Genomic DNA, 23260 nt, shown 5'->3' on the forward strand with positions numbered 1-23260 from the left:
AACGTTAGCTGCTGTAGAGTACAGTGTTAACTAGCGTCACGTGCAGCGGTGTTTGTGTTGCCGGTATCATCTTCAGAGCATCAGAGAGAAGCGCAGACATATCAGTGGCACCAGATTTCGGTAGCCAGGGTTGGCAGGAAGAAGATTTTTACAAGTAAATGTTCCAATTAATGATCCAGGCAGAACATCTCCCTCCTCATTTTACAGTCGAATGGTGGCTAGAACGGCTCCGGGTCAAACATCAATATGGAATGGATTAATCTGAGTTATTTTTTTTAACGCAATATTTTTTCTCAGATTAATTAATCGAAATGAACGCGTTATTTTGACAGCCCTAAAATAAACTAAAACATTATATAAAATTAAAAAGGACTAAGCAGACTCAAAACATCGTTAATTTTGGGAACAGAGGCTATTGAAAAGGGAGAAAGGCAGCCTTTTCACAAATAGTTTGACATTCTGTCAAATACACTTGTTTGTTATCTTGCTGAATGTTAGAAGAGACGATTGAAACCACTGTGATACCGCGACTGTGAGCTAATCATGAAGTTGCAGCCAGCAGGCAATTAGCTTAGTTTAGCATACAGACTGGAAGCAGAGGAAAACAGCTAGCAGAGCACTGTCGAAAACTCAAAAAAAAAACAACCACACCTCTAAAGCTGACTAATTAACATGTTGTATTTTGTTTGTTCAATCTGTACACAAACAGAAGTGTAAAGACAGTAAAGTGTGTGTTTTTTTACGGGGATTTACTGCAGACTCATCTGCGAAACATAACAGGTGGAGGAGACGACGTTTTCCAGAAAGAAAGGAAGGAATAGATCTGCAGGCGGAGAACGAATGACGATATGACAAGGTAATTATGCGATTGCAACTATTTAATTCAATTTATAAACAAAGACTTAGTATCTATTTAGTTATATTCATAACATTCAACCTTTGTAAAATGTTTTAATTTAACTAGTGCCTTTTATCTATTTGTTTTTAAAGTTGTACTTGCACAAGCGTCACTTTTTAAACATTACTCTGCTATTACCGCTGTTTTACTGCTACTACTGCTGTTTTCTGGTACTGCTTTTATTTATAATATATTTAACTACACAGAGAGAAGCCATGCAAAATGTCATTGTACCGGAGTATAATGACAATAAAGATCATTTTGATTCTGAGTCCACTGAACTGTAACCCTCATTCGGTCTTCAGAAGGTATCAACAATACTGATTCTAGTTTTCAACTCAAAGCTCTGAAACTGGCAACTACAAGAATAGAAGATTTCTCCCCTCCATTAATGGAGCTACAAACACCAAAAAACTATTTCTAACAAATAACTTTGATATAAAGATAAATTGCATTGAAAGAAGAAATATAAACACTTATTTGTTCCTCTGTCAATATCTCTGCTGAATCAACACAGGAGGGCAAAGAGGTGATAGTTTCCCATCCCCCAATTCATCTACATATGTATTGTTATTTATGACCACTCTTGCATGGCTGGGCCCCCCCTCATATTAATTAATTATTTATGTTTTTAATGATGCCTACATGTTTTTAGCTTTTTTGTCTTCAGGTTGTTATTGTGTTGTAATTTTTGGAGCTTGTATTACAAGACAAATTTCCGTGTCTATGGACAATAAAGTGCTATCTATCTATTATGTAATTTAATGTCTCCTGAATTTATTTTTTTGTAATCTTAACATGAAATGTACAGAATTTATCTGCAATAGGGCTTTTTCATTAATTGTTAAGTCTATAAAATGTCCATTACAAGACTTAAGAAGTAAATTATTAAAATTGTTTACAATAAAAGCTTGATACAAAGTTTAGTGTCTGTACAGCATGACAATGGCATTTGAAGTGGTTTTTTTTAAGTTTACAGTCAGAGAACTATAAAAATACTTTAGACAGGAAGCTGTAATGGTAATATTAGAGACAGTCAATAAAGAGCAGTTCCTGTGCAACTTGTAGACCATATAAGAGTCTGCCTTACATATGAAATTAAATAATACTATAAACACACACAGGCAGTGTGTAATTCGCAGAATTGTATGATTGTGATTAAGTAAGAATACAGTAAACTAAAGCAACAGCACAGGCTCGAGAGCAGTCCAGTGAGATGGACAGTCACTTGGCTGCACATTGAGAACTAGTGTGTTATATCTAGTTTGGATGCCTACTTTTAGTACTCCCATGGAGTAAGCAATATTTGTGTCCTTGTGCCAGTTGGCGGTCTATTGTTTCAGCCTGCAATATCACCACCAAAATTAGAGCCAACTGCAAACTCCCAATGCAATTAAATAAGCAGAAAACTGTCCAAATCACAATTCTCCCAGATCTCAGGAGGAAATAAAACTGACTATATACAATAAATCACAAGTCTTGAAATGGATCCATTGAACCTGATGTGAGCTTTCTGTTAGCAGGAAATAATAAAAGTTGGAAAGATTCCCTGACAATAGGAGTGCTAAACATATTAAGTTACGTCAAGTTAAAGCTGGTTCTAACCAAATCTGTATGTCATACATGATCAAAGGATGCTTAAGTCCTTAACGTTACTGCAACTCTAACACAGTCTGACATGATGTGAGTGAATCATGGTCGTCTCAGGAGTAGTAACAGCTGAATGACCCAATAATTCCTGTTTAGAGAAAGTAAATGGTGAATGTGTGGGAGAGAGACAGAAAGAGTGTGTGTTTGAAAGAGCGAGAGAGAGAGCTTAGTGAGAGAAAGTACCAAGCCTCCAACATACCAAGCATACCATCTCTGACCCAGCAGGGGATAAATATTAATGCTCAGACTCAGTATATGTGCAACTCTACCCTGTTCTGTATATTTGCTTGACACTATTATGAACAACAAGGCCGTATTCAGCTAAAAGTGGCCATTGTGAGGTTAAAAAAAAGAACAATATGAAAGTGTGACTAATGATTACTAATGACAAAAAAGAAAAATATTAAGCAGAACACAGCACTGATAAATTAACTTGGACTGAGAGTTTATAAAAATGTGCCTGAGCGTAAACACAGCCAGCTGACAAGAATGCCATACTGAGACTATTAAAACTAAGATGATAAACTATGACTGTGAATAAGTTGCAATTGAATAAATGTATTACAATTTCAAGAAGAAAACTCACATAAATGGACATTGTACAATCAATAAGTGTGTCATAATAAGTATTGGCAAACATGAAATGGATTATTCTGGTTTTCAGAGGCAAAGATCTTCCTTCTGCTTATTATTATTATTATTATTATTATTATTATGTCAACATTTGAGCTTTTCAGATAAACAGAGCACGCTCCTCTTTACTCTGACAAACCACTCACTTAATTGTGGTGGTAAATATTTTCTACTGGGAGCTTTCATTGTGCGGACTCTACAGTATTATTCTGATCCTTGCTCAGTCCAGCACCTGGTTAACTTTTCTGCAAGATACACGTTTTACTATTTGAATTACTGAGGTCAACACACTTTGAAGCAATTGTCAGGTGACAAAAAATATAAAACTTAAAAAAAACAACAAAAAAAACTAAGCATTAGTATTAAATCCACCGTGAAACATTCTTTCATGCTGTTTTACGAAGTCCTAAGATTTTAAATCTGTTTCAAAATCGCAGTACGAGTATGTTTTGTCAGTGCATATCTTCTATCACTTCCTGAGTGAGTACAAAAAAGTACAAAACGTACTAAAAAGTGCAGTGGTTTCCAAACTGACTGCAGTGTGGAATAAAGCTAAAGTTAGACCCTTTTCTTTAGCAGACATGATGACTTTTCAGACACAGGTGAAACTAATAAAAACAATAACTGCTGCATTGAATTGCAATAATTGCTGAGCCATCATTAATAAAGAATGGCATTAGTTCAGGAAGAGCACTGATGTCACGCTCAAATTAGCCGATTGGGATCAGCGGGTTCATTCATGCTTCACAATCACTGACCTTTTCACAGCTGCATGACAAGAAACTTTCAATCATGGAAAGGATTTCTAAGGAGGTTGACCTTTCTGTTAAAGAGTAAGATCCTTTTTTTAAACATAAAAACATCCGCCAAATTGCGTTCGCTAAACCCACCAGACCAGGGATCCTTTCCATAATGTTGTCGGACACTTAGAATATAACTCTGAGCCTGTCAGTGGCTAAACGAGCACTTTTCTGGAGGTAAATACAAGCTGGACAATTGCCTTATCAACTTACATGGTAGCTTGTTTCGCTGCTGCCGACAGCAGCAGCAATCTTGCTTAATACTGGACCAATGATAAAGATTGTTGTTCCCATTAGTCACTTAGAAACAAAACATAGGAAAATAGGGTCTAGGTTGAAAAAAAAAAAAAACGGTTACCCTTTAATAATAAATACCCTGCAGGGGCTTGAACTCAGGGACATGTACGTGTGTCCGTCAGATGCCCAATGCTCCTCTTCACTGCCTCCACTTGATCCACAGTTTTATCCACACAGCTCTTGTGATGTTTTGTGTCTGCCCGTGTGTTGTGTTTTGGTGTCTGGGAGTCGTCCGGCTGCCAGCGGCCATGACAGTTCTGTCTGAGTGATCAAACACACCCACGCTGTGATTTCCACAACACTGAGCCAAAACAGACTGGAGGCCCTCGGAGGCTGTTGGACCGAGTCTCAGTTACAACTGGCCTGTTCAATGACAGTTTACACCATAACACCTTTCAAAATATGCCAACTGCAATGTTGAGCCTGCCAAAATCCTTCAAACTGTTGTTTGGTAGTGTCAACATTCCCGGGAAAACATATCTCGACATATGTACAACACCATATCTCCAGAATAGTTTGTGTCACAGAATAACAACTTTTTAGTGACCTTTTGGTGCTTGTAAGATATTGTTTGTTTTCTTATGCCATTATCTGAATGAAGGGCATCAGTCAAACAACTTTACTACGTCTCATCTATTCTAAAACACATCTCAACATCAGCTGCACTGCCATTTTCACGGGAAAAAAATAGTTTCATATTGGATTATTTGGTTTTGTGAATGTCTTTATTTAGCACTTTAACACATTGTAGTATTATTAATGCATTCTAGATGTCTTATTATCCCCTTAAAGTATTTTATGTCTATAACTGAGTCCTCAAAATATTTAGTTCGAACCATATTTCGACCAGTTTCTTACCGACTCCACTTGTTTGAAGCCCTAGGAACTGAACAGTTAACTCTAAACATTTTAATATTGTCAAAATGGACTTTAACTATTGCCTTTTTTCTCCTGATTCACGTTTGTGATGTCTTTTGTGTTTTCTGGAAAAATAAGAATAAAAACTGAACAAAAGAAGAAAAAAAATCCCAGGAAGTGCCTGTATCTTGAAACAAAAAAGAATAAGTAAGGTTGTTGCACTAAAACTAAGAAAAATAGTAAATCGTACAATAATTGTTTGTCACATTGGTTTGCGATGGAAACAATTTAAGCTATTTCACAAAAAATTATAGACAAAAAGGTTTTACATACAAAGGATACTTTTGCAGACTCAAAATCAACATGCATGAACTCTTAAAAAAAAAAATATAAAAAGCCTGAGCAGAGAGTGCCTGGGCTTTTTAATACAGTGTGTGGATCCTGTGTTTGTTTTTAATGTAATTTCTATTTCTGTTAAGTTGAGCTGAGAATGCAATTAGCAAAGCACAGGAAGGAGAGTAGCACAATATTAAACACAGCTTGTTTTTTCAAGGCAACAGCTTCATCAGCTTTCAGAGGACATGACTGCTGAATGGATGGTGAGAAAGTCGAGGCGTCACTATTTTTAGAAGCAATAATTGCTTAATTTCCTCTAATCTCACACCTTTTGATGGTGAGATTGTTGATTAGTTTTGCAGCGTAAATGAGAGCAAGAGCATTGTGCTTCATTGTTCAAAGCTCCCATTAGTGAGCCTTAACAAATCTGTTGATGTTGAACTTTGCAAAGAAGAAAATCTTCAAGTCTAATTGCAGGAAAATTTGCAGGCAAAGGTGCACGTCAATGTATGCTGTACATTAATAGTACTACTCTGTAAAGAGTTTCCGTAGCATAATGTCTTTTTTTTTTTAAAGCCCTCAGTGGCCAGAGTTTGTATTTTTAAGAGTGGAAATTTGGCACAGGAAATTATGCTTAATGTATCAGTAAAAGTATTACAGTTAGTCACCAAATTCTGCACTGGTGTACTCTTGTTTAAATACCTCCCATGTACAGTAGTTGTTATATTAACCGTGAAATGTACTTCCAATTCAAAAGAATCTGAAACTTTCTCATATTTCTTTCAAAGGGTAAAAATACATAGAAAATGCATACAGTCAATCCAGAGGACTGTGGAGTTTGAAGGGTTGTGGGTGTCAGAAGGAGCTGTTTTTGGATGCCAAGACCATCCCACTATAAACTAATCATTAATTCATGGGAACTACTCAACTGCAATTCAGAGGCATCTGTACCACAATCATTACTGACTGTGATCTTAAATACATCAGGTACAACACAATCTGCCCAATACTACTTTTCAAACTGCCAACATTATTTGATTTTGTGAATAATGTGCCTTTAATTCAGCCACTGACTGTAATTTTATTATGGATTTCAGACCCTCCATGCCTTGATGTTATCCATATCATACATATATGTCACACAACACTGCAATATTCTCCATATTATCAAGTCATTTCTGGCTATAAAAGTTATTAATAAACCATGTCATGGCATTTGTATCTGTACAAAAACCCTTAGCAAAACCCTCTACTAAGTCCCCATCGCGACACTTGTTTTCAGTGCATTTTTAAAATCTGCAAAAAGGTGACTCACAAACTATCACACAGACCTAATGGAGAAATTATTAAACATTGAATAGTATCTGTGCTTTTACATGCAGCGACAGGAACAGCCATCTGCCAGCAAAATGATTACATAAAGCTACAAATAATGATCAGATTATACTATCAGATGCCAAAATGGTCAATTCAGTGGACTGATTTGATAAAATAGAGTTTGAGCTGTCCGAATAATATGCCAAATTAAATTTATAACACATAATGGGATTATCTACATGTTGACGAAATTGCCACTGTTGCTTTATCATTTAAAGAACAGAGCATTTGCACTGCTGTTGAATAAAACCTCAACACTCTATACATTAAGTCTGAGGTGCCAATATGGGAGCTCAACTTTAAAGCTGAGTTGTAGTGTCATCCCCTGAGATCCACATACTTCTGCAGTTGTGCTTCTGTAATATGAATATGATTGAGTTTAGACGCAGAGACATGGATCAGGGAAGCTCCATGAGGATGACAGCTTTAACTAATCCCTGACCTGTAGCTCGTGAGCTGTAGTATCCTGCTCAGCTTTTGGAAGCAGCCAAAGCCCAAACTCCGTCCATATAAGGCCAGGTGGGGAAGACTCTGAGCCTTATCACACCCTGTGTTACTTTACTTCACCGCCTCGCAGTCATAATACATGTGGGAAGCATCGCTGGAGAGGGATCTAAGGCTTGTTCCTTGACAACCAACCACAGAATAATGATAACCTCAGAGCTGACAGACGGCTCTTCCCGCCCGATATGGACCATCTGTAATTTCAGAGCCAGTTTTAGCTCAATTTAACCAGCCCTTTCTAAATATAACAAGAATAAACCGATGTGCAGAAACACTTTTCTTACTCTAGTGAGAATAAATTCACTCAGACAACAGTTTGCTTCTCTAAAGGGAAACCAAACCATTCCCTTTGTATAACATTGGGATGCTAGTTTGAGTCAAAGCACTTCAGTATACACTGTGTAAATGAATGTCAGCTATTAGCATATGAATAATGCTGACGGTTTCAGAGTGGATGAGTTTGTAAACTGACAAGTCACTTTTTCAAATAATCAAATAATACTGTAGTTAAAGTGATTCAAAATTCTCTGGATCCAGCTCCTCATAAATTAAACATTGCTCCTTTCTATTAGTGAACATTTAATATTTAGGTTTTGGAATTTATTTGGATATGTCACTTTAGGGTTCTTTTCTGATAGTATATGGACCAATCAATCAATTAATCATAAAAAGAATCAATAAAACAGTCAAATCAATAATGAAAATATTCATTAGTTTCAGCCCTAAATCTGAATTGGTCTGTCTGTCACATGTCTGCTCTTCACATGGGACATTTGTGCCCCAAAATGGTTCTGCTCCCCATGCAGGAGGGGTAATTGGCAATGGGCATGCTGCCTCATATCCATCCTCTGTCATGCACTCTCCCTCCAGAGCATGCTGCTTTTATGTCTCTCTGACAATGGTGCCTCTATAAAACTAGGGGTCTGTGGGAGCTACAGTGAGATTTGATGCCAAGTAGACCAAATCTGTCTGCTCTGTAGGTCCAGCAAACAGAACCATTTGTCTTTCAGAACATCAGTAAGATTTGTGGAGAAATTAAACCAAAAGAAATGCTTGCATACATAAAAATGTCACAGTACAGATCCTTGAATAAGCTGCGTGATCAGTTCTATAATTATCATATCAAGGACCATTTCTCACACTATCATTTCAATGGTGAGTCACTGTAAATGTGTGAGTGAACAGAAAAACAACCTATTTTCTCCCTCTACCCATCAATGACCTGAAGACAGGACAATGGATTTGCATTCATTACTGATGATAATGGCATTACTTTCCACAATTAGCATAATGGCACATAATGGGCTCAATGGACTCTTCGTGCCACCTTGACAAAGGCAGCCTGTGAGGCGCGCTATGTAACTGCGCACACTTTGTGCACTGCATACATGATTCAGTCAGATCAGGGCTCTTTTACCAACACTATCTCAAAAGAGACATAGTTGCAAACTGTCACAAAATGGTTTGCTATTAGAATATACTTTGAGTAATTTTTATGCTACAAGAATCTGAGTCATTTTTATGCTACAAGAATCTGTAAAATTTCACCTGTCCTCTTATTTTAAATCACAGAGTTGTGAGTGGAGAGAGGAGCATCTAGCTTGTTCATGTTGAGAAGCCACAGATTTACTCTATATGTTCAAAGGAAGCTTCATGCTATCATGAACACGGGCAGGAGAAATATTAGAGTAGTAGTAGTAGAGTATGCAGATGGACAGCAAAGATGTTAAATTTCGCTATTGTCATTTTCAAACTTTTTCCCACCATGAAAACTATTAGAATCCCTTGCAAGAGACAAAAATTCAAGTTGACTATGGTCATCGTGCTACATTAAGAACAAAACTAGATGACTGTGTGATTTCCAAGGGTTAGATTTTGGATTAACTATCACATGTAATTGCATTAATCAATATGTTTATGTTTAAAAATAGGTCAAATGACTGTTTGAAATGTAAAAGTTGTTGCGACGAACGCAAAGTCAATTATTACCAACTTTGCAGCTCGACAAAACCTTTTAGCTTCAGCTGTCAGCTCATTCTTTTGGTTTTCCTGTATAGTTCACTCTCTCTGCTCTCATCAGCCACATTTCCAGCAGAGCAGGCATAAAGCTCTGATTAACCGACTGTAAAGCAAGCCAAGCACCAAAAGAGCCTACTGTCAAAGTTTGTAACTACATAGTGGAGCATTTAGCAGAAGAGACAGATATTTCGAACTGGTGGAGTGAGTGAATATTGGGTAAGGCCAAATACTGCACAGCAACCAAGGGGGTAAGCCTCTCTCCACAACGTGTACTTCCTATGGCGCCATTTTGATGCTAACAAGCACTCACCCCCCGTTAGCATTCCATTGACTGCCATCCATTTTGACAGCAAATAACTTTACATCTGAAGCGTTTAAAGACTTTATTTGTCCATGTTTATTTCTAAAGAAACACGACAATGTATAAAAGGCTCAGTTACCTTGTATCTCACGTTATGGCTCCGTAGCAGACGTTTTTGTAAAAATAGGCTAACGATTGTGTCATAACCACGCGACTTACTGTCACATAGTAGCGGAATTACCGTATAGTACAGGAGAAGCTTGCAGGCAGTTTCAACTAACATTAGTTGTTTAAGTTTAATTACTAATGTTAACTAGCATTTTAGTGAGCAATAATTAGCCTGTGCCTATGTTATCTCCTTACATATACCTACGCTCTCCGTCTCTGCAAGATTGGGAATTATTGAGATTTCTCTTGGCACAGCTACCAGAAGACTTCCAACTTTCAGACAGGTTGCTCACGTCACATTTACGTCTTCAAGCTCAGTTGGAGTAGCGTAGTTGCGCAGTAACACTCAGCCATCACCGGAAAAGTGCTTCTAATATACTTCACTGGTCTCCATCCAGAGCAACGGGATCTGTTGGTCCATTTATTTTACTGTCTATGAGAGCAACCCCTTTCACATTACAATATCAATAATTGGTTTAGCTTTCACATATGGTATTTACAACTGCACTTTATGACACTGACATGCCATAAATAATCCCCAAACTAACCACAAATGTGAGTGTTGAACACGTCAAATGGCCAAAACAATAACATCCCTCTCTAGTTATATTGGGAAGCATATGGCAAGGTGGAAGGTGAGCAACACAGTAATTCCAGCCAGGAAACAGGAACTAACTGTTTCCCTGGATATCATAGACTCTAATGGTCTTACACATGAGGCCGGAGACATGCACATCAGAAAACAAGTTGTATTCATGAGGTTCAACCTCATGGGATCTAATTCCTGTTCCAGAGATTTGCTGTCTCCGTGCATCCAGTGCCTCTGATTCATTGACTATGAGGTAGGCCTGCGGGAATGGGAGAGGAAAACATCCCCTATGCGGCCGACAGAAAGGGGGACTCGCCTCATAAAAATGGATGTGGTACAACACACACAGTCACACAAGAAAAACAATACATCATGTCCTCATTTCAAGCTGGGTTACATTAAAGCACATTACTTAGTCGTTGCTATTTTTAAACCCCCACTCTTTCTCTGTGCTTACAACAAGCTTCTCTCCAGCTAAATGTTACAGGTCAAGCATTTTAATCTAGACCGAAGTCTTGCCCTGTGAGGTCACTTAAGCAGTGGACAAAAAATGGCAAAAAAAGAGGTCCTGGTTGCCCAGGCTGGCAGGTCTGTGCACTTACTATTTCTGCCACCATTCATATACAAACACTGGGGCAGTAGTGCCCACTTACACATGACTCTTCTAGGAAAAGGGCACAATCCTTTAGAATACAACTGTCCTTGTCCTGCTTAAATAGTTCTAAACATATTTAGCTATTTGGTTGCACAGCAACAAGACAACAACAAGCAACAGTAACAAGCTGTAAATAATAATAAAAGTACATTGAAACAATGCTACAGGGAGTCTAAACTAATATGAAAGCAAAACAACATCTGAAGTGATGTTGACACAAAGCCTCTCAGGTTCTCTCTCTATTTACTGACTCACTGCAAGAGAATTGCAGAGTTATCACCATGTAGAAAAATAATCTAGCACAGGAATGCAAATGGGAACTTCATGATTACTTAACCCAAGCTGTATACACAAATGTAGCTCTGTTGAATTATAAGGGACGTTTTCTCAGTGGAGCATAACATGCCTGCCTACAAATGACTAGTGTGTGTCTAAAGATGCACAGCACAGAAAATACAAGAACCAATGCAACCCACATAGAATGCAACGGACAGGCTAGCACTATGAAAAGTGACATGAATATGGACATGCAAAGTTCTGTTGTATAAAACATTCCAGGTAAAAGCATTATATACATACATACATACATACATACATACATACATACACACACACACACAGACACAGTATATATATCACAAATATACCTCAAAGGGCTTTACAATGTGTACAGCATACTGGATGAGACCATACTGTACATCTTTAGACCCTCGATTTGGATAAGGAAAAACGTACACACAACCCCCCCAAAAAAAAATAAAAAAATTAGTCTAACAATATTATAGACTGATTACTAGCCATGACTAAATTGTCTATACTTTAATTTTAGTATACGGTCGGATGCTGTACACATTGTAAAGCACCTTGAGGCAAATTTTTGACTTGTGATCTTGGGCTCTATGAATAAAATTTAACCTGTTTTATTTAGACAGGGACAGTACACAATTAAACATTAACCTTGTATAAAAACTAGGAGAGATGCATTGTACCAGGTTGTAGCACAATTGCTATTTTCTGCATAGTCCCTGTGTTCATTCAGAGAAAGGATGAACAGTCCCTTGTCTTGATTGGTTCAACAATCTTAATTTTTTGACGTTGTTTGGATTAGAAATGCAAAAGATATCGTTAAATATATATCGTAAAAGAAGCACACATTGGCTTTGCCGCTCTAGCCGCTGGCCACTCCCCCTCTCACACTGCACGGCACAGCGCAGGACCAGGGACAGAGAGGGTCGAAGAAAGCAGCGGAGCTTTGGCAGCTAAAATGTGAAATACACCTCAGACCCACAAAAATGCACTACTTTGTTTACCACCTTTGACTCTTTTCCTGCTTCCAACGTCTCTCTCTCTCTCTCTCTCTCTCTCTCTCTCTCTCTCTCTCTCTCTCTCTCTCTCTCTCTCTCTCTCTCTCTCTCTCTCTCTCTCTCTCTCTCTCTCTCTCTCTCTCTCTCTCTCTCTCTCTCTCGAATTCAGGTCAGGATCTCATGTTTAGTGCTGAAGGGTTATAAACACAATATGGAGTGTATGATGCACATGAACAGTATCTAGTTAGGAACACCCATCACTCTTAATGGTAAAGACTATAATTCTAGTGGCCTAGACAGTTCCCAGAATAAGCTGAAAAGAAAATGTCTTAAAGTGCTCATATTATGCTTTTTGTCTTTTTCCCCTTTCCTTTATTGTGTTATACATCTTGTTTGTGCATGTAATGGGTTTACAGAGTGAAAGAGCCCAAAGTCCACCCCAAAGGCACTTACCATCTCCAACAGAAAACACACCAATTGCTCCAAACAGCTCTATTGTAGTCCAGCCTTTACTTCCGTGATGAACGTGCGTCACTTTGTAACACACGTTGTAATGCTCGCCTAGCTGCTAGCCTGGCACTCCCTCATACTCTGCTTCTGACTGGCTAGTAGTCCTTACCTAGCTACTGCGCATGTGCGACTCCCAACAAAGCTGGAACAGAAGTGAGATGTCTCACTCTGTAGCTAAAACAGAGAGCTCAACACACAAGGTGAAAAGAGGAGCTGCAGCAATGTGCAGTACAACAAGAATATGGTGTTTTTTGAAAATTAAACCATGTAAACCTATTCAGGTACAATCTCTAAATACAATTATGAACCTGAAAATTACCATTACATGAGCACTTTAATAGACATAATAAACACCAAGTTAACTACTCCTAGACACTGCTAGCAGAGCCTCTGGATTAATCAGTCACATCCTATTGTTTAGGGCAAAAACCTACCTTATACCAAACAGAAAACACCTAAGAAGAAGCAATTGTCAGACTTAATAATGAATTGGTAAAAAAAAATGGTCATTAATATTATTAGGAGTATACTATAAAACTGTAGCAAGCACTAACGACAAAAATCATCACAAAACTGAGCTGGTCAGCAAAAAGCAGAATCGCATTATTATAATACAAGCTCTCAGTGGAATTACCTCGCTGGTCGAATAAATCCATATTAAAGATGTGTACCATAATTACTTTTAATTCCTCCTGCAAATTATCCACCATGAGTCTAAATTCCTACATAGCAAACAAAATAATTAAAGTTAATGAATGTCAGATGAGCAGAATGAAGCAATGAAGCCCAACAGCAAAGTGTTGCTCAGCTCGCCACAGCGGGAACACAACAAAGTGGAAACTATCTATCAGTTTAACATTTCACTGTCAAAGAATCTGCCTGTTATTACAGCAACAGGCAAACAAAAAGAAGGACGTGTTCTCTTTATTACTCATGCAAGTTGTTTAACAAAAAGATTCTCAACTCAAGTGAAAGCATTAGTTTTCCAATGCTTTCAACTACATCTCCCAGTATGTATTAGCAGATAAAGTTTGCTCCGTCACAAGTTGCACGCTATTAACGCTTATTCAAAACAGCACTTGGGTTACAAACAATGTAACACTAAACCATAGGTTTTATTTAAAGAGTTAGGATTTTTTTAAGTAGAGTTGTTGGAGAAGGAGGCATGAGTCCCGACACGGAAGCTAAGCAACGTACTGATGTGGACGGGGGATGCAGCAAAACATATTTTACCCACCTAAAAAAAGTGTATTTAGACATTTTTCACTGCTTTACCTTGCTGTCACACATCCCTTTCCGGAGGGGAACTTAAGCCATTATATCCATCTATGTTATCTTCAAAGCCACCAGACCCCTTTGACAAAAACAGTAATTTAACCTTGCAGAACATGGTAGTGGCTGGCCTGCCGTTGCCTCGATCGGTTACTTTGTTTGGGTTATTGTGTGACTTCGCTGTTAGTGGGGTTAGTTTGGATTCACCAGTATCAATCTGCCTCAGAGCTTAGACTCTGTTTAAAGTGATCCGTTTAGGCTTTAGGAGGCTGTGTCTCCTAATTACAACATGGGATATGGGAGGAATAGGAGTGTCCATTAATTAAGTTGATTATTAAAAAAAAACGTTACATTTAACATTCGGACATTCAGATATTCACACCGAGGACTAAAGCAGGGGTCCTAGTGCACCCTCTGCCAGCACACGTGTGCAAACACAGAGCTGCGTTCACAAACGCCGATTACAGAACGCCGTCTGCCAGCCATTATGTGCGGGTGCATGGAGCCAGCTGGCGATATAAAACTATATTAAGACTTAACAGCTAAAAACAGCGAAAAGGGGATGAATTATGAACTAATGGGCTTTCCATATTACAGTGCCGGTTGTATCACTACAGTGTTATTTTTATCATAAACAGTAACAAAGAGAAGAAATAGTTCCATCTATCTTTATCTAAATTATCAGAGCAACAACTTTAAGATCTTTTGCACGGTATCCCTAATTTTATAAAAAAACAGTATCCACTTATCCACATATCCACTGTGTAAACAGAAAAACAACACAGTGCAAAGGGGCAATGATGAAGTGTTCTACAAGATGTCTTGTCTCAGTTTGACTCAGAATACAAAATGATGTGCAGGCAGTCAATGGCTGGAGGGGAAAAACACACACACACACACACACACACACACACACACACACACACACACACACACACACACACACACACACACACACACACACACACACACACACACACACACACACACACACACACACACACACACACACACAGGTGCTCCTGGGGAAGTACTGCGATGAGGTGGATGGTGTTTGTGAAATAGAATCTGTTGCTAAGTTACAGAGTACTGAGCACAGTTTTCTAGAGTCACAGGGGAATGCGTCAGCAGTGGTTTCTGAAAGGTACTCTGGCTTGCCCTGCATCCATGTTTGGTTAAAATTTGATTTCCAAAACAGCAGCATCCTCTGTCACACAGATGTGTATCTGTGTATCTAAATTACGAAAGCAAATTGCAGTTTAAGCAATATATTTCCACGCTGCCTAGGGGACAGGGAAGAAATAATTAACCCAGCGATGTGAAATCTAATGTTGATTCTGATTTAGACACTTTTTCCGAGAGGCACTTCGATCTCTTTTCACTCTAGAGTACACGCAGCTTGTCCTGCAGGGGAGGTAAGTGGTTAAAAGTCTGTCCACAGGGTCTGAGTCTCACAGAGAAATTAAAAGCAGGTCAGGACCTGGAGGGATGGGTTTAAGAAGGCAGGTAAAGGAAGAAGAGATGATGAGGACATCTACTTTGAATTTCCACACATTACGAGCAATTCAATTAGACAGGCAGAAATCCGTGGTACCACTGGAATCCTGCCAACTGTGACTGGTCCGCTTACACCTCCTCCTCCGTGAATTTGGACAATTTGGATAGAGGGCAGAGAAGAATGGAAGCAGGGCTTTTTAACTAAACCCAGGAAACAAACTCAGGAAGAAACTCAGGAGTTCCTTTAACCCACTCGTGTTTGCATTTCCACGGAGTCTCATGAATTTGTTAAGATTAGGCAAGTTAAACCAGTAAGAGACTCTGAAGTGTATTGTGGACATGGTCATCTCTGAGGGATTTGAGCAAAAATAAGAATACTGCAGCTGAAAGCTTTACTCACAACGGCAGAGAGAAAAGTGGCAATGAAAAAGGTTATTAACAGACTCATGCTTCATCTTAAAATGTACTGCCAACTTTTACAAGTTTAACTAACGTAGAGTTGTCCCTGTAACAGTTGTGCAATGTATTACTAAACGAACAACTGTATGAAGGTTGAAATTGAAAGTGAAAACATTATCCTAGTTGTGCACAGTTGTGATTTCCGGTACAAATGTTCAGGCTAAAATGAAATAGAGCATCAGAAAAGGTTGCACGGTTGACTTGGGTAAACTCAGCATATATACTGGTAGCACACACAATCTCACATAAACATCAGTGGTCTAACTAAGAGACTAGCCGGGTGCTATGTAAACAGGGGAGAACAGATATGCTAAAAACAACAGCATGGTGAGGAAAGAAACACAAATACAGCAGCTCGTTCCCACACACTCACATCAAATGACAATGCGGCTTTCACAGAAAACACAAATAGATACAGGGTCACATGCCATTCACACAGAAAAACTAAACTATCAGCCTGATTTTTGCTTCTATAACCAAACAGATTCTGCATCCTTTCCGGTGTTCAACACATTCTTTGCACATTAATGATGACTGAATAAGTAGTCGTGACTGTGTCATGTCATAAGACTGTTCATGTACTTTCACTGGGTTGTTAAACAGTGTGCAACTTAATGTTCTCTTCCTAAAGTTGGATATACTACTATAGTGTGGGACATCATTCTTTCTTTTTCTAATTACTGGAGCACGTCTGTTTTTAAATATCTCATGTATGAGCTTCTTTAAGGCTTCAAAAGTAGACTTACATAATATTTATTTATACAATTGAAGCATTTGATAAAAAAAAGTATAGCAAGACCGCAACGTTACATCCATATATGATTATTGAACATCTCATTACAAAATCATGGGCATTATTCAGACGAAGGAGAATCACTCCCAATGTCCTCCCTATGCGGCTGCGTTGCATTTTGGCTCCATCATTGCTTATGGAGAGGATCCGTTGCCACTCTAGTGTGAATGGGAGCATCTCACTTGTGGCACTCTAGGTGTATTTTTGCCGGACCAGCATCTTCGACGAGAACATTTCATTTGTTAACAACTTTGTCTTTACATACAGATAAATTAGTTCTTCTTTTCTAAACTCTGTGCAGTAGGACAAGGGGCATTGCCATGTTGAAACAGGAAAGGGCCTTCTTCAAGCTGTGGCCACATACATGTGTAGATGAAGGTACGCTATTGTCTGAAATATCATTGTATACTATAGCATTAAGATTCTCCTTTGGTGGAACAAAGGGCCTAATCCAAACCATGAAAAACAGTCCCAGCACAGAAGTACAACAAAATACATGGACGGGCGTCTCCACATACTTTTGGCCATAGTGTGTTTAAATATTCATGGGTAAACACCTTTTGAGTTGAACCAAACTAATTTCAGGGAGGTCTGTAGATTCAAAATACATTAACAACTGGCAACTATCTCCTTATTCATTCTGACGTATTTATAAAAGCATTTACTCTAGAACACACACACACACTTTTGGGTTAATAATACTAAGTTGTAGGACTAAGTAGATGATGCAATTAATACCTTTAAATCTTGGAAAATAAAACCCATTTGGGTAAGCACCTTTATTACAGACAAAGTCCAGCAGCCCTGTAGAACATTTTTGAAAGTAATATTGATGTTGTAAAAGTACTACCAGAGGCATTTAGAGTTTATGAGGAACATGTAGACAAGAAGCACATTAAAACAGTATCCCCTGAAACTATCAACTGTAAGCTTATTACAAGTCCAGATGAAGTAAAACAAAACAACCTGAAATCTGAAAGTCTTTTCAACGCAAATGGCAAACACCTAATTCCAAAATTTAACAAGCGGTTTGCCCTTTGCTTTATAATAAAATAAGTTGTAAATATGATTAATATCTGTGGTTAGAAAAGTGCGTTAAGGCCACCATTAGGAGGTTGAGAGAAGGATTTATATTAGCTGCATATCTAAGCTGCTGCTTAAAGACAATAGATGAAGCATATAACCATACATGTCAGATAAACATCCTCTGCCTTCTAATGTGCTCTCAAAAAGGTCATTACTTGGAAGAGTGTGGGACAGGAATTCTATAATAAACAGTCACACAATCCATCCTGACAGGAAACCACTGTGTAACAATTAGACTAGTATTCATCCCTATTGAACTGCTGAGACGTGTGGTGTGATGCATTATGACACACACACTGAGAGATTGTGTGCAGAATTAAATGTCATAGAATTAATTTAAAGACATGTAATAGAAGATGGTGACAGTATCCTGAAGTTTGATGGTGAAGGACAAACTTCAGACCATCCATACCATTTCTTCTCATTTGTAATCTACAAATGACTCCGAGCCACAGTCCAATATAAGAAAGCCACAGCCTCTGTAATTATCTTCACCTTTAATCACATTTCTTTCTGATTCATGTGTCTAATATGTTCAAAGAAACCCAACTTCAACTGCAAAGAAAAAAAATCTGACTGTAGTTTGTATAGATGGACTTGTGATATAGTTGTCTGCAGGCTTGAGGAGCAACAAACCAGCTGATAAAGTTGCCATGACATCTAGCAGCTATATCCTATATAGAAAAGTGCAATGTGTCAATCCAGTTATTTACAAAAAGGGACGTTAAGAAGAATTGATCATTTTCTCTCTTGCCTCTTGGAGGGTCTGTGCATGCCACTGCTGTGAAATTGCACTTTTAACACTGCCCAATACTATAGATCCGCTAATACGGTACAGGCCAATTATTAACATACTTGGCATAGCTGCTTGTGATCCTATTTGAAAGAGAGAAAAAACAAGTTCAGCAGCAGGAAGCTTAAAAAGGGAAATGCCCATGTTCTGCTGTGCGTAATTGCGCACAGTGCGTTATTGCGTGTGTCTTTGTGCAGATCGACATAAAACTTTATAAGCAAACATACCTGTTTCCACAGAACGCTGTCCATGCCGTTCAACATCCAAGAAACAGCCACGTGGATTGCGGAAAGGATAACTCCAGTGATGACTGCGGCGCGCATCCTGACGGGCAGCAGAGTGTAGATGACATGGATGAAGAACACGGTCCACCAGATCCCCTCTGAGGCACTTCTGGGCTGCACGAGCAGCACTCCGACCACCTGAATCACCAGCACCAGCAGGATGACCACATAGCACACAATCCACATGTGGTCCTGGTGAAAGCCGTTCCTGTTGCAGACCACCATAAGAACGAGTGTTAGGAAGATGGCCACGGAAAATACCACTACATAAGTTATGCTCGGCCTGGCTGATCCACTGGAGCAGTGGAAGCCCAGCATGACCGTGAAGACCAGCACCAGCACTGCCATGAGCATAGTTAGACTGCTCTGGTTGAGACGGAAAAAGTAGCGCTGGTAGAGACGCTCCAACTTATCCGAGTGGAATTTCTTGGATTTGAAAATGTGCATGACGCTGATGCAGCACGCCACTAAAGAAAAGTTCACTTCGGGCATGACCTCCTCTTCCTCGGTCCTCGGCTTGCCTCTCCGCTCCTCCAGACCTAGCTCCACAGACTTGGGTCTCACCTCGCCGTCTGGACGTTTAGGGGACGCACGGTTTTTGTCTCGGCTCTCCTCGCCATGGTCCTGCCAAGCCGACCTGGACCTGAAGCTGACCCTGCTGACGGTCGTTGTGGCTCGCCCGGGCTGCCGCTGGTCCAGATCATCCTCTTCTCTCCACCGACTGTTGGTCCGGGTGAGTTTCTTGCGCGGAGATCTGGCCGAGTATGGGCACCCGTTGGCCACGGACTCAGACTCTACCCAAGCTGATTTGTGCTCGGTCCCTCCCCTCAACCCGGGGGCACCGACTCCGGGTGGGCTGACACTGTTTGATCTTGACATAGTGGAGAACAGGAGGCAAAGACAGAAATGTGCCTCTACAAATAAACACTGTGGGAAACGTTTTGTTTTCCACTGAGAAATTATGTCAGGAAACTATTAAGTCCGAAAGATAAGGCGCATTAAATGTCTGTCATACGTTGGTTTTTCCATAGTTGGTCACTGTTGAAGCAGCCTTTGCGCTTTAAACTGTCACCGGTTAATTCCCTCACAAGAACACTAAAAAGTCTTTTAAAAAACAAAATGAGTTCATCCACAGCAATTACCAGAAGTGGTGAAAAGCTCTGGGAATAAAAACAATTGAACATGCACAGAAATCACAGGGGAGCCAGTTTCGCCACGAGAGGATGGAACATTAGACCCAGGTGGATTGGGGTCTACATCATTGGGGCCAATTAACTACCATCCATGGAGAGGTTGCACGGCAGCGCGCGCTGTAGATGAAATACAAACCATTACACAACTACAGTCTCCAGAGAGCATAGCGCAACACCATCAATTACGCTGTGAATCCGTTATATATATTGACATGTTCCTCTAGTATAAACGGTTCTTGTCCAGAAAAGACGGAGGTGAAGGGAATTGAAAAGGTGAATCCCATGTTGACCGCTCTTATTTGGTCCCATCAAGTCTTGATGCAACAGCACTGACCAAACACTGCAGCCTGGACGGCGGTGGGAGCCTCACGTTTGGCCAAAAAGCATCATCACGATCTTCCCACACTTGCGCTGAGGAGAAAACTCAGCCGCTCCTCCTCCTCCTCTGGCAGCCACAGAAAACAGCTACTTGGTCCATGGTAGGCTATAGCCTGTGTTACCGCACGCTCAATTGATCGTCAACCTCTGCCCCGAATCAATGTCCCAGCAGCTGTCCATCAATGTTCAAATCCCCAGAGAGAGACTCCTGATTAGATTTGCAGCCAGACTCCGCACAGAGCGATTTCGCAGTCGTGCAGCGGCAGCATTTCATTTCAAAGTGTTTACCCGGTGCCAAAGTGTGCTCCCGTAGCCTCGGACATTCGGTTCGGTGTGTGTTTGGAGCGTGGCATCATAACACATTTACCGCTGATTGCTGCTTTAATGGCCATTCAACCAAGTGTGCTTCCTGCGGGCCGCCTCTCCGACATGCTTCCATTGGAAAAGGACGAGGGTGAGTCACGCTGTGACGCGCTTTCATTGGACTATAGGCCAGTCAATCAAAATCGGCTGTGTGCGGCCCCCGGCCGCTATCGATTGAGCTGTACTCACAGCTGATACCCCTCTCTCTCTCTCTCTCTCTCTCTCTCTCTCTCTGTCTCTCTCTCTCTCTCTGTCTATCCATCTCTCTTTATCTATCTCATGCACTAGCTTTTTAAATGTGAAGATTCAATGTATTTCTCTGTTTTATACTATTGTATAACTGACTGTTTAAGTTGCGTGTGGCAGTCAGTGGTCATTTACATAGGAGAGCATTTGTCTCATTTAACTTCACATTGTGTGCTAATGAATGTAAATTGGAGGCATGTGATGAGAAGTCTCATGTATTTACTGGGACCGGCTCACCTCCAGCTGAATTCCTTTTGCCCTCTTTTGGATTTTTATCAAGGCTGAAACTCTGTTAAAGGAGAGAACAGGAGCTTCCATTCAGCACTGTCCCCATCAAATAAAAAACTCAGACTTTTAGAACTCAGATTTATATCATATACAAATTTATCTTGATCAAGTTGTGTAACTTATTTTCTCTGCTTGTCTTATGACTGCTTGTTTGCTTGTTCTTCTTTGCTCTTTCAATTTGCTCTCTCTCTCTCTCTCTCTCTCTCTCTCTCTCTCTCTCTCTCTCAAACACACACACAGACACACATACTAATTTATTGTTCATTAATACGCATATATAAAGATCTAACCATATCTAACTCACACAAAAAACATCAATATAAAGAATCATGTTACAGGAACAGGAAATCTGACCGCTCTCATCTTTTTTCACCCTTTGAGAAGAGTATTCAGTGGTGGAAGGTAACTCGGTGCAGTCACTTGAGTACTGTACTTTATGTTGAGTATGTCTTACTTCACTTTGACTACATTTCAGAAAAAGTTATTTTACTTTTCACATTTGTTTGACAGCTTACATGTAAGTGACTTTACTACTAAACCACTATTTACATAAAAGTAATGGACACCCAAACAGTACATGTACAGTAACTGTTGAATGTGTAAAACCAAGGAACATGACTACAGAAATTTGCTCCCATTCAAGAGGTCAGCCACTGATGTTGGGTAATAGATCTCTCTCATGGAAGGGTGTTCCCACTCTGTGAAGACCAGTCAAGTTCTTCCACAACAGGGAAAACCATTTCTTTATAGACCTGGCTTTGTGCACGGGGGCATTGTCATGTTGAAACAGGCAAGAGACAAATCTAAACTGTTGCCACAAAGTTGGAAGAACACTAATATCTAAAATACCATAATATGCTTTTGTTTCCAACAATACGGATACGTAGCCTATGAGGAGGGGTGTCCACATACCTTTGGTCACATAGTGTACTTTGCAAGATTTGACTTACAAGACATATGATCAGCCTTTAAACAATGATGTATTCTCATAGATGAAAGAATATAAAATTGTTCAAATTAGCTTGACTAACTACATTAAATTACTGCTTACATTAATAATCTAATAATATATTATATAGAATATTACTCTCAAAGGGGCCATTCTGCATAATGCATACTTTTACTTTTGATATTTTTGCATTTTGCTGATAAAACTTGTAGTAACATTTTAAATGCAGGATCTTGCTTATAAAGCCTTTTTATACTGGCAATGCTAGAGACACTTGAGAAATGAATCTAAATACTGCTTCCTTCACTGCCAGTGTTAAACTGGTACAGCCAAGAAAGTCACTGAATGTATTACACATCAATTAAATACTGAATTAAATACTCTTTCCAACTGAATGTTAACCTAACCGTACTTCATGTCATGGCTTGCAGAATCAGAGCATCTAAAAGCGAGCAGTCAGCGTAAAATCTTAGATAAATATTTCTTATTAAAAAACAATCTAACATTTAGACCAGATTCACTATCCATGTCTAGACAAATCCACTTTTCACACCCCTCTAAAATGAGCTAAAATCTAAGTAAATGTAATTTTTAATTGAATTTTCTTCACAGTCTAATGTGGATTCCGGCTGTGTTGAACACACCACGTGTGTTCAAACCACACGTGGTGCGGGTTGTTCGTATCAAGGTTACCTGTAAAACTTCTAAAACAACTGAATCTAGGAACCTAAAGATTGGGTTCCCTGTTGATTTGATACAG

At 39.4% G+C, this 23260-nt stretch overlaps 1 protein-coding gene across 1 annotated transcript in view; it reads right to left on the reverse strand.

Annotated features, from left to right (window-relative positions):
- Positions 1-21077, reverse strand: part of adcy5 (adenylate cyclase 5) — an 83023-nt gene extending 61946 nt beyond the window's left edge. The window contains exon 1 of the mRNA XM_078262425.1: positions 19027-21077. Coding sequence (XP_078118551.1) covers positions 19027-19962 — 936 coding nt within the window. The 5' untranslated portion in view covers positions 19963-21077. The remainder of the gene's footprint in view (positions 1-19026) is intronic.
- Positions 21078-23260: the final 2183 nt, after the last annotated feature.

The sequence above is a fragment of the Sander vitreus genome, chromosome 11 (assembly GCF_031162955.1).
Source record: "Sander vitreus isolate 19-12246 chromosome 11, sanVit1, whole genome shotgun sequence".
Taxonomy (NCBI): domain Eukaryota; kingdom Metazoa; phylum Chordata; class Actinopteri; order Perciformes; family Percidae; genus Sander; species Sander vitreus.